The 11,638-nt window shown below is 47.0% G+C and overlaps 1 protein-coding gene across 2 annotated transcripts in view; it reads left to right on the top strand.

The window, feature by feature from the left end:
- Positions 1-543: 543 nt before the first annotated feature.
- GATA4 (GATA binding protein 4) overlaps positions 544-11,638 on the top strand; it is a 48,108-nt gene continuing 37,013 nt past the window's right edge. For both annotated transcript variants that reach the window (XM_029203911.1, XM_029203912.1), the window contains exon 1: positions 544-1,235. In XM_029203911.1, the coding sequence (XP_029059744.1) occupies positions 620-1,235 (616 nt within the window). In that variant the 5' untranslated portion in view covers positions 544-619. The remainder of the gene's footprint in view (positions 1,236-11,638) is intronic.

The raw sequence follows: 11,638 nt of genomic DNA, 5'->3' as shown, positions 1-11,638 counted from the left end.
GCCGGGTGGCCTCCGAAGCTGGGCCCCCGAGAGTGGCGATTTTGTTTGCAGGGCGGGAGAAGCAACCAAGTTTAGGGGAAATGGGCTCTGGAAGCTCTGGATGAACTTATTTCCCTCTTTGTCATTCCCTCTTTAGACGCGGCTGCATCTCGGAGGAAAGGAGCCAGCCCGGCCCTCGGCCTTGGAGCCAGCCTCCCGCACCCTGCACCACAGGCCGGGGTGTCCTGAAGACGGCGGTGCCGCGCAGCGACAGGCCAGGCCGCGTGACCCCGGCTGGAGCCCCGTGCCCGCGCCCGGGCGCTACCCCGCGTCTTCGCGACCTCCAGTCCCTGCAGTGGATTCGGCCCCTCCTCCACCACCTCCGGGAACAACCGCAAATTCAGTTTGGGATTTTCCTGAGTAAACCAGAGCCTAGAGTCTTTGGCTCAATGCTGGATTTAATACGTATATATTTTTGAAGGATTCGTGTGTTTTTTTTTTTAACCTTTGATTTTTGATCTTCATTTTTGTGACAGCCCCTCACTTGTACATTATTCGTCTTTTTATTTTTGTATTATTATTTTCTCTCCCCGCACTGCTCCTTGTCCTGAGGACTCGGACGCAGCGAGCGCGCGGGGCGATGTACCAGAGCCTGGCCATGGCCGCCAACCACGGCCCCCCTCCGGGCCCCTACGAGGCGGGCGGCCCGGGCGCCTTCATGCACGGCGCAGGCGCCGCGTCCTCGCCGGTCTACGTGCCCACGCCGCGGGTGCCCTCCTCCGTGCTCGGCCTGTCCTACCTCCAGGGCGGAGGCGGGGGCACCGTGTCCGGGGCCGCCTCGGGCGGCAGCTCAGGGGCCGCGCCGTCGGGCGCAGGGCCCGGGACCCAGCAGGGCAGCCCGGGCTGGAGCCAGGCGGGAGCCGAGGGAGCCGCCTACACCCCGCCGCCAGTGTCGCCGCGCTTCTCCTTCCCGGGCACCACCGGGTCCCTGGCCGCTGCCGCCGCCGCCGCTGCGGCCCGGGAAGCCGCGGCCTACAGCAGTGGCGGCGGGGCGGCGGGCGCCGGCCTGGCGGGCCGCGAGCAGTACGGGCGAGCCGGCTTCGCGGGCTCCTACTCCAGCCCCTACCCCGCCTACATGGCCGACGTGGGCGCGTCCTGGGCCGCGGCTGCCGCGGCCTCTGCCGGTCCCTTCGACAGCCCGGTTCTGCACAGCCTGCCCGGCCGGGCCAACCCTGCAACCCGACACCCCAATCTCGGTGAGTGCTGAGCGCGCGTCCCCGGGCGGTCCGGGGCCGGAACAGAGGTAGTCCTGAGCCTTGTTTGGGACATTTAATTTTTCACAGGTATGCGGGGGCGGGGGCAGGGGATAGAGGGGATACGTGAGTTTTTCCAAGGAAAGCAAACTGGGAGACAGAACCTGGCGGCCGGGGCGGGCGGTAGTGGCGGTGAAGGTCACAGAACCACGGAACCCAGATTCCGTTTAGTGAGGGCGGGCCTGCCCTCTAGATCCTTTTCTGAAAGGGAGAGACGACTGCAGGGTGGCCCCGAGCGTCGGGTGTGTCTGGGTCTACGTGCGCCCGGGGCAGCACCCGTCTGTAGGTGACTGCGGAGGCCGCCGGGCGAGCCGGCTGCACAGCGCTGGGAGCACCGGGTTTCTGCTCCCACCTCCTCTCGGCCGTTGCTCAGCGTCCTCCGCAGGGAACTGATGACATGGCTTGGGCCCAACATCTTCTGGGCCATTTGGCGGGCCAGTTGGAGGATCCCTCGGGGTGGCAGAAGATTTTCCTGTCGGGGAGTTCATACCGGGAACAAATGAGGGACCCTAGCAATGGAGATGGGTTGAACTGGGATCAGTGCCAGGTGGGTGCCTCGGGGCCAGAGCGTGTTGTGACCATGGGCTGGTCGGCGGGGCATAGGTGCCCAGGGCTGCGTTGGAAGCGCACTCCAGGTCGGTGTCCGGGAACGCGGGAAGCCCAGAGGTGCATCTTTATAATGCCCGACTGAAGTGGAGACTTTGCCGCAGGTCCAAGTGTTCAGCCTCGTCCGGTCCCGAGGGCTGGGGTTAGACATTACAATCGTAATGGGCACAATTTTAATAGCTTCTTTGAATGTCAGACTTGGGAAGGACATCAAACGTGTGCCCCTTGCTCCCATTTACAGATGAACAAAATGAAGTCCGAGGAAGGGCTTCGGCGCTTCAGGCTGAGAGAGAAAGGAAGTGGCAACACTAGTTCAAAATGCAAATGACCTCTGGTCCTGTGGAATTTCAGGAAGGGACGGGATCGGGCTTGGATGGAGACTACTCTTGTAGGGGAGGGGAAGCCCAGACTTGAGCAACAAAGTTAACATTTATTGACTACCTACTAAGTGCTAAATCCTTTCGCATTTGTTCTCACTTTGAAGAGTAAAGTCTGTTCCTCCCAGGTTTCCAGTCTTGGGCTGGCTCCGAGAAGGGTCCAGGCTTTGAAGAGCTTTTAATTTATCCTCAGACCCTGGGTGGCCTGGGGAAGAGCCCCAGGGGTGTCCGCCCAAATACACATCTCAGGTAAACTGATTAACCGTGGATGTGGCGCCGGGTCTTGGAGCTGTGGCTCCCAGTTTCCCCCTCCCCGTCACGGGGGAGCCAGACGGCACCCCCAGAGAGGAGGGCCCGCCCCTCCGCAGGCTCCGGAGACCCTCGGGAGGACCTTGAGAGATAGCTCGGCAGCATCTCCATACAATGGCAGCTCGAGGTGGGCATGCTGGGCGTGGGCCCCTCAGGCCCCACGTTCTTAGAACCCTCCTGAGTTCTCTCTAGAGCTCCCTCTAGAACTCCTATTTTAAAATAGGGAGGAATGGTCCACACAGTTTCACTTCTTCGAACTTGGGGGTGGGATGGGGAGGTTGCTTCCTAACCCTTGTGATCCTGGACTGAGAATTTGGTGCTTGGTTAGGGCAAAAAGAGAAGTCTGACATCCAAAGATGGGGGGGGATTCTTTGTGGTCATGAGAGTTACAGCCACAACAATGTAAAAAAAAATAATACGGTGGGAGGAGTGCACACAGTGAGTATTTAGATTCTCAAATGTAACCCATACCAGGCCACAGGGTGTTGGAGTAAGTAGTGTTTCCCACACTCCAGTGTCAACAGATGGCAAGCCGACCTTTAAGGAGGGCCCCCTTGCTGACAAGTGTGGCCTGTCTTCCTGGCACGCTGTGCTCTGTCCCACTACTTCAGGAAGTCCCACCTGAAGACAGCCCTGGGGTCTGGCCAAGCAGTTGGATTTCTCTTCTGTACGCAGCCAAGTGTTTTAAGTGGGCAGGTGGTGAATGGTTCCACGTTACCTATGTGAGGGGACAGGAGGCACGTTGAATTTGTTGGCATTCAGATCTCCAGCATGTTCTGCGGGTGGCACTTGCATAAAAGCCAGTTAAAAGCAGCATATGCACATGTGCTTTTTATATGTTCCTCCTATCACATGGACGCTCCTGTTAATGCCTGGTAGCTTTATCGAGGACCATCACTGACATGTTAACTGATGCTGAGTGATCGAAGGATGATGACAAGTGATTACTGAGTCCGTGGTGTTTATTGAGAGCTTGCTGTGGGGAGTTGCCACTGGGTCCTAAGATGGCAGTACAGGGTGAGGTATGACAAAGGCAAACCTAGATTCAATTTCGGGTGCCCCTGTGATCTCGGGCAAGGTACTTACCTCTCTCAGTCTCCTCTCTTCTCCTGTATAACGGGATGGTTGTAACTACTTTTAGTGTTGTTTTAAATTAGAAAAATAAGGTAACGTTTGTGAAGTTCTTGGCTTGGGCACATAAATGATAGCTATTTGAGTAAATAGTCACTATCATGGCAGAGTGACCAATTTTTCTGATTTTCTCAAGACTGAGGGTTTTTAGGATTGGGGATTTTGAGTGCTAAACCTAGGACAGGCCCCCAACAAACGGGGATAATTGGTCACCCTAAACAGGCATGAAGACAGGTGAGTGACCCAGCAATGGGCTATGGCCATGAGCTGAGAGCAGAGGAGAGAAGACAGAGGTGTACCTCCCTCTGTCTAGGAATCTGGAAGTCTTCACCTAAGTGGTACCGTCTGCACTTGGTGCTGAAGGGTAAATAGAGTTTGTCAGGAAAAGTACCTGCAATTTGGAAAGAAAAAAAAAGAAAGAAAGAAAGGAAATGCATGCCCTCATTTACTGTCACACTGTCTGGTACCATGAAATAATAGAACCCAGCTTGGCTTTGTTTAAATGATGTATTTATCACCATAGGTGAAACCACACAGATTAACTCATTCTTCGCACAGAAACTGTTTTTAATTTCAAAGAGGAGAAAGAAGAGACCACCTTCATTTCTCTATGAAGTATTAAACGTTAGTATTAACAATAGTTCATATCTTGCCAGAGTTCTTTTGTTGGTTATTGGAATAAGGCAAAAAGCAAAGTAATAAAAGCAAACAGGGGCCTCTGTAGAGCTCTGGACTTAGGGTGGAAGGAGTGACTCTGCCTTGACTGCCATGTATATAAACTTTAATTCATTCCAAGTTCAATATGAGCCCTGACACAACCATTGAATTCATGAATTAGGCTGCACTGATGGAATTATGTGACCTTACTGAGACCAGGTACAGAGTCTCACCCATGTGTAAGTGCCTGGCACATGCTGGGCACTGAGCAAATATTTCAGTGGAGATCCAGGAGGGAGTTGCTGCAGTCCTCTGCCCAGATCAAACCACACACCACGGCTGCTGAAGAGACCCACCGGAGGCTCTGGGGAGGAGTGAGCCAGATGGGAGAGGGTTCCTGAAGCCTTGGGAAACCACTGGAGCAGTTTCCGTTGGAGAAGTCCCAGGGCGGGTAAGAGAGGGAGAGAGTGTCTGTGTATAAATATCTAAAAGGCAAAAGTCTATGTCCTTTTAACTTTGTGTTGCTCTAGGTGAGCAGATACTACGTTTGAGAAGAACACTTTTGCACACAGGATTGTAGCTGTTGAAATGGAATGGCTGTGTCTTATTCATGCACCCCTGGGCACTGAAAGTACTTAAGGAGACACCGTGTGGCCATCTGCCAGTGGAGCTGTTCTGGGGACTCTTGCATTTCAAGGGCTTGGGTCTGCGTTGGTGTGCCTGTGAGTTAGCTGTGGCGGGATGATATAGCTGTCTCCTTTTAGAGATCCCGATCATGGTTGTTAACGTAGGCACATCCATTTGTCAGAGGTCATGGATGTATACTATTAAAATAGGAGTGTTTTATTGTGTGTACATTACACCGCAATAACGTTGATTTTTGTACCAATTAATGCTTGTAAATACTTAAGGCTGAAAAGGAAACTGGAAATTATATGAGACTATGCCTTAAAGAAAATAACATTGTGGTAGATGTTACTGGAAAAGCTATGAAAATATAGTTTACGATGGAATAACAATTCTTTTGTGTAATAGAAGAACAAGCAGTTATAATTTCAAAGGAGTGCAACAGTTTTGAATCATTTTAAGGGTTGATTAAAAAAAAATAACAACACAAAGAAATGCGTGTATATCACTCAGTGTTAGCCAAATGGTTTCTCTGAAAGCTTTGTCTCATTCACAGTGTTCTAAGAGTTTGTTTATGGTATAGGTTGGTGGAAGACTCTGAAGTGTTTTCTGGATCTTTTGGGGACTGCTTATCAATTAAGCCACTTGCTTTCAGAGCCAGTGCGTTTATGTAGGGAACCTTGTGAGATCAACTCGTCGTAGGTAGCTTGTTTGGCTAGAGAATCCTTCGTCAGTCTTCAAGAAACCAGTTGTTTAACTTTCCGTTACCACCCTGAGCAGGTCAGTCAGAGCTGGGGCTGGTCTGTGGTGTTGCCCTGAGAACCATTTAAATGGGGAAGGTGTGTGTGTGGCTGGGGAGGGGGGCGTAGCCAGGGGTATGTCACTGCTTCTAGTGAGATCTGTCACCTGCCCAGGGGTGTCCCATTGAAAGGTCAAGCCACATTTGTTAGGTACTTTCTAAGCGCTCAGGTGAAATGATGCACAGGAGACAGCTTTAGATAACACTTTCTTCAGTATCCCTCCCTATTTTTTTTTTTACTTAAATGAGCTAAGAAAACAAACATACTCCGAGGTGTGGGGAAACAGGAACTCTGATACCTGTGGATGGGAGTGTAAATTGGTACAGCCTTTATGGAGAGCCCTTTGTGTTATCTGACAAATTACAGAGCTGATACCCTTGACCTAGAAATTCAACTTCTAGGAATTTATTCTACAAATATAGAATATATTCTATGGGTACATGTTAGTTGCAGCACTGTTGTGTCGTTGGAACTAATTATTCCAACCAAAATTGTAAATAATCTATATACGCATTATTAGGGGAGTGTTTGTGTTCACATGGTACATACAAACAATATGATATCTTGCCAGCATAAGAAATTAGGAAGTTCATTATGTAATGGTATGGTGTCCTCTTCAAGACATTTATAAGTGCAGGATGTGTGTGTAGCACTGTGTTTGTGTAAAAAAAAGAGAAGAAAAGATTATATGCATTTGGAAACATTTCATTTCTCTCTGGAAATATTCACAAGGAACCTGTAGCATTGATTGCCCGTCGGGAATAACTGGAGAGGTGAGGGGAAAGGGTGAGAAAAGGACTTTCACCATCTGTGCCTTGGAACTTTTTGAATTTTTAACCACCTTAACCAGTTTTCATTGTCCTTTCTGTGCTTCTTTATTAATCCATTAAATAACAAGAAAATACATTTAAAATACAGGGAGGTTAAAGTTAAGATTTACTTTGTTTTGTTTTTACTGCCTTAACAATTTTTAAGTGTACAGTTCAGTAGTGTTAAGTTGTTGTTTACATTCTTGTGAAACAGATTTTCAGAATTTTTTTGTCTTGCAAAACTGAAAGTCTATACCCATTAAACAACACTCCGAACTTCACCCTCCCCCAGCCCTTAGTAACCGCCGTTCTGTCTCTATGAATCTGACTACTTTATTATTTTTTTTAAATAAATTTATTCATTCATTTATTTTTGGCTGCGTTGGGTCTTCGTTGCTGCGCGCGGGCTTTTCTCTAGTTGTGGTGAGCGGGGGCTACTCTTCGTTGCGGTGAGCGGGCTTCTCATTGCGGTGGCTTCTCTTGTAGCGGAGCACGGGCTCTAGGCGCGCGGGCTTCAGTAGTTGTGGTGCGTGGACTCAGTAGTTGTGGCTCACGGGCTCTAGAGTGCAGGCTCAGTAGTTGTGGCGCACGGGCTTAGTTGCTCTGCGGCATGTGGGATCTTCCCAGACCAGGGCTCGAGCCTGTGTCCCCTGCACTGGCAGGTGGATTCTTAACTGCTGCACCACCAGGGAAGCCCAATCTGACTACTTCAGATCTGTCTCAATGAATGTGACTACTTTAGATCCCTCATGTAAGTGGAAATCATACCGCACTCATCTCTTTGTGACTGCCTAATTTCACTTAGCATAATGTCCTCCAGGTTCATCCATGTTGTAGCCTGTGATATGACTTCTTCCTTTTTAATGCTGAATAATGTTCCATTGTATGTGTGTACTACATTTTGTTTATTCATCCGTCATGGACACTTGAGTTGTTTCCTCCTCTCGACTTGTGAGTAGTGCTGCTGTGGACGTGGGTGTACAAATGGAACCTTTTTAATTTTGAGCCATGTGACTATATTACCAATTAAAAAAACATTAAACCAATTAAATTTTTAAAAAGACATAGTATTCATGAATTAAATTCCTGAAAGTCTCCCGCCTTTTTTTAAAAAATAGAGTTCTATATTTAGAGTTTATGGATGTACAGGAAGAGTACTTTAAAACATAAATTGTTATTTACTGAATTCGGCTTTTGATTTTTGCTTATCCACCAGGAGATTCCTTTACCTAGGGGTCAAAAAACCCTTATCCTACTCTCAGTAATGCCTTCTGGGAGCAGATCTCCGTCCACAGTTGTCAGATGTCGCCCCCCTCCCCGAACCCAACCCCATTGACGTGACTTCCTAAGATCCCCTCGTGGGCGCATACACTGGTGACCTTTCCTGGTGTGGGCACTTCTCCCTCAGGTTATTTTGGGGCCAGAATGGAAAACCACTAACCTAGGACAGTGATGGGATTGTGTTAGAAAACCACATTACCTTCTCCCGAGGCAAGGTAAGTCTTTTAGCCAATTCTTTTCAACCTGTCCTTTTAAGACCTTTGAGTTGTACTGAATTTAGAGCTGCAAACGTTGCTGCTTCTGTTTGCATAAGAAAGAGGAAGGACCACAGGTTTTCCCATTGCCTTGCTCTAGAAGTGGGCAATTCTTGCAGGTCCAGGGATGCTGCTGTTTTAAGATCTTGAAGGGGCCTTTTTGACTTCGGAAAGTATTTGTCTGCTGGTGACTTCTTTGACCTCCAATCCTGCGTAAGGTGCAGTTGATAAGGCTCTCTCATGGCTTGGGAATGAGTATCGCTCTGTTATATTGACCTTCTATGGCCCATGACATGGTCTCATGTAACACACTCCAGGGAGGATTATTTAAACGTTTTATTGGCTACTATAGAGCTACTCTTTTGTCTCCTTCTCAAGAAGGTAAGGGAAAATAATATGAGTGGGGTTATACTAGGAATAACCTCTGACCTGTTTTAATTTATACAAAATAAGTTTACAAGTTTGGGTACATTCATGTTTGGAAACCAGCTAACAACTTTCAACTTTTTAGGGACAGGAACCTATATCTTTTACCATATATGCATATATATATACACACACATATATACGTATATCTATGTGTGTATATATATATATATGTATTATGTACTGTGCATATATGCAAGTAAGTTGGATCCTTTCTCGAGGGTCAGCGAGGAAGCTGTCAGGTAACAGGAATTTTTAAGTCCTTCTTGAGAATTAGATATTGTGATCTCCATTTTGCAGAAGAGGAAGCTGATGGTCAGAATGATTAATCTGCCCCAATTCCTGCTGGTAGTAAACAGCCCTGGCTTAGAACCCAGGTAAGTCCCACTTCCAGGACCGTGCTTTTTCCCTGTTTGCCACACTTTGCATTTGCCAAGCTTAAGGGCGCTCCACTCTTCAGATCCAGAAGGTACGTGGTGTTTGAAGGACTCAAGTAAAGTTCAGGAGTTTCTGTTACTCTGCTCACTACCTGCTCCCTCTCCCCAGTGTAGTTTCTCTTCTCTGTTTTCCTGTTTCCCACCAATGTCTCTCCATCTCATTCTGATACTGCAGAACTTGCAATGCCAGGAATCCCTGCCTCACACAAGCTTCCTTTCAGCATCCTGATTTGGGTGTGCGGAGAATTAAAGAGAGATTGCCCAGAATTCAGACCCTCCAAACTAGAAGATTCGTCTTACTCTGGGGGGGGACTGTTGGCTGCATAAGAAGAGCAAAGCCGTCTGGCTGTCTCAAAAGTCCCTTTTCTTAAGGAAACTAGAACCGTCTTCTCCGTATTCCCTTTTCTCCAAAGGTCGGAGCTGAGAAAGGAGGAGAGGAATCACAGTGATTATATTTTTTAATGAAGATGAGAATAGGGGCATGGATCAAGACAGTGGATAAAACCCCAGGCTGGAAGAGCCCATGGAATTGGTCTGAGCTGATCACAGAAGCCATGAGTGGAAGCTTTCTCGTTTCTGGCAGGGGGCCTAGGGTTTTATCTATTGCTACTCTGTAATCAGAACTGAGCCAGGATATTTAAGCCTCTTATCTGAATGAAGGGAATTTGGTTTTCTGGCCTTCAGTACTTTGCAGGAGCCCCGAAATTGCCTTCATGTCTTTAAATATCTTTTTTTTTTTTTTTGCCAAAGGAGGAATATAATCCAGACAGGTAAGCCATGCCATGTGGTTCACCCTCTGCAAATGGAATGAACGTGAGGATGTCTTTCACTCTGTTGAATCATCATAGATGAACTTTCTTTTGGAGGATGAGACATCAAGGAGTTACCACCAGAGTATGGTGGGAAATTTTGAGGATTATTAAGCCACAGGCTTTGGGATTCGTCAGTCACAGATCCAGTTTTGCTGCTTAAAACTGAATTAAATCCTTAAAGTAATTTTTTAATCTTCCTTTTTTTCTTCCTAGTTTAAGTCTCCATTTCTACTTCTAGAAATCCAGTCAAACTTTATCAGCTCCATTCAGTATTGATCGATAGCAACTGGTGAGCAGGTTAATTATAATCGCAGAATAAACGCTGGAGTCTCAAAGTTCACCACTTTTGCAATGTTTCCAAACCCCTCCGGGACCATGCCAAGAGACTCTCATTGACACATTCAGAGCAGGTGTGGGAGTTTGAACCCAGGCAGACAATCGGATCTGATTCAAGACAACTCAATTTGGCTTCTTATCTGCAGCTTTTCCTATCTTATGATGTCTGTCATTTCAGATAAAAAAAAGTTCAGTCAACTGAGCTGGGAAATGGCAAGTTACATTTTCTTCTGATAAAAGTTTTCTAGTTGCTGTTTTATCAGATTGGGTTGAAATTGTATGTGTTTCTGTCAAGGTCTGCAATGACCTTTTCAGATATTTTATCAGGTATTAGGTGGGGAAACCTTTTTTTTTTTCTCTTTCTTTCTTTGACCTAGCAGAGAATGACCTGACTTCCAGGATCATAAATCAAACCAGGCAAAGAGAGGCAATAATACAGGTTACCCATCAAAATTGAGTAGGCGGGGGAAAACAAACAACAAATAAAACCTTTCGCTAGCATATAGAGAGAACTTAACTTGACCCGTGGTTCTCACAGTGTACACTTAATAGGAAAATACTGCTTATTTGAAAAAAGAGAATGTTTTCTACGTCAAAGATGGCTTCAGAAAAACAAAGTTTCTTTTTTCAAATAGTATCAGTAAAACTTAAGTATTTTTCTTTTATTAAACTCAGGTATATTTACTATGGAGAAATGAAAAACTCATATAAACCAATGCACAGAATTTGTAATCTTACCATCCAAAGATAACCACTGTTAGACATTAATCCTTGGCTTCTTAGTTACCATACATATACAGGCATGTGTATATCTATATATTTAAACAGTCATAAAAGTTACTGTTTAGTTATTTCAGCACTGAAGAAAGTTTTCATAAGATTGGTGACCCAGACTGGCTCCTAAAGACTGGTCTCTTAAATAGAGCAAAACTGGGAAATTGACCGAAAGAGCTGCCAATAATAAATAGCCAATCAAATGGGAGCGTTGTGTATAAAAGCATAGCTTTTCAATCTTATAGTATGTTATGTTTAGCCATTTTAAGGCTAGAGCATATTTATAAGTTTTAAGTGGTTGCCCCCTTGAAGTGAGGTGACCAGCTGCAGGAGGTGTTGATTTGTGAGGCTCTGATTTGTTGAGAAATGTGAGCAAGTAGCTTTCAACCCACTTTTTAGAAGGGGAGGTCAGTGAGGTGAAAGTGTATCAGTCCAGCCCAAGATCCTGTCCCCTGCTCTAATCTTCCTGCTGTGTGACTTTGGACAACTTATGAAGCCCCTCTGAGCTTGAGTATCTGCACTGGTAAGGTTAAGAAATCAGGCCAGGCACAGAAATAGTGAGAAGGGGTATTTAAAATCCAGGGTCTGGGAATTCCCTGGCGGTCCAGTGTTTAGGACCCCACGCTTTCACTGCCGTGGGCCCAGGTTCAATCCCTGGTCGGGGAACTAAGATTCCTTAAGGCCCACAGTGGAAGGAAGGAAGGAAGGAA

This window comes from Monodon monoceros, unplaced genomic scaffold (genome assembly GCF_005190385.1).
Source record: "Monodon monoceros isolate NGI ecotype Baffin Bay Population unplaced genomic scaffold, NGI_Narwhal_1 Super_Scaffold_5, whole genome shotgun sequence".
Lineage (NCBI taxonomy): Eukaryota > Metazoa > Chordata > Mammalia > Artiodactyla > Monodontidae > Monodon > Monodon monoceros.
This window is presented reverse-complemented; position numbering and strand designations above follow the sequence as displayed.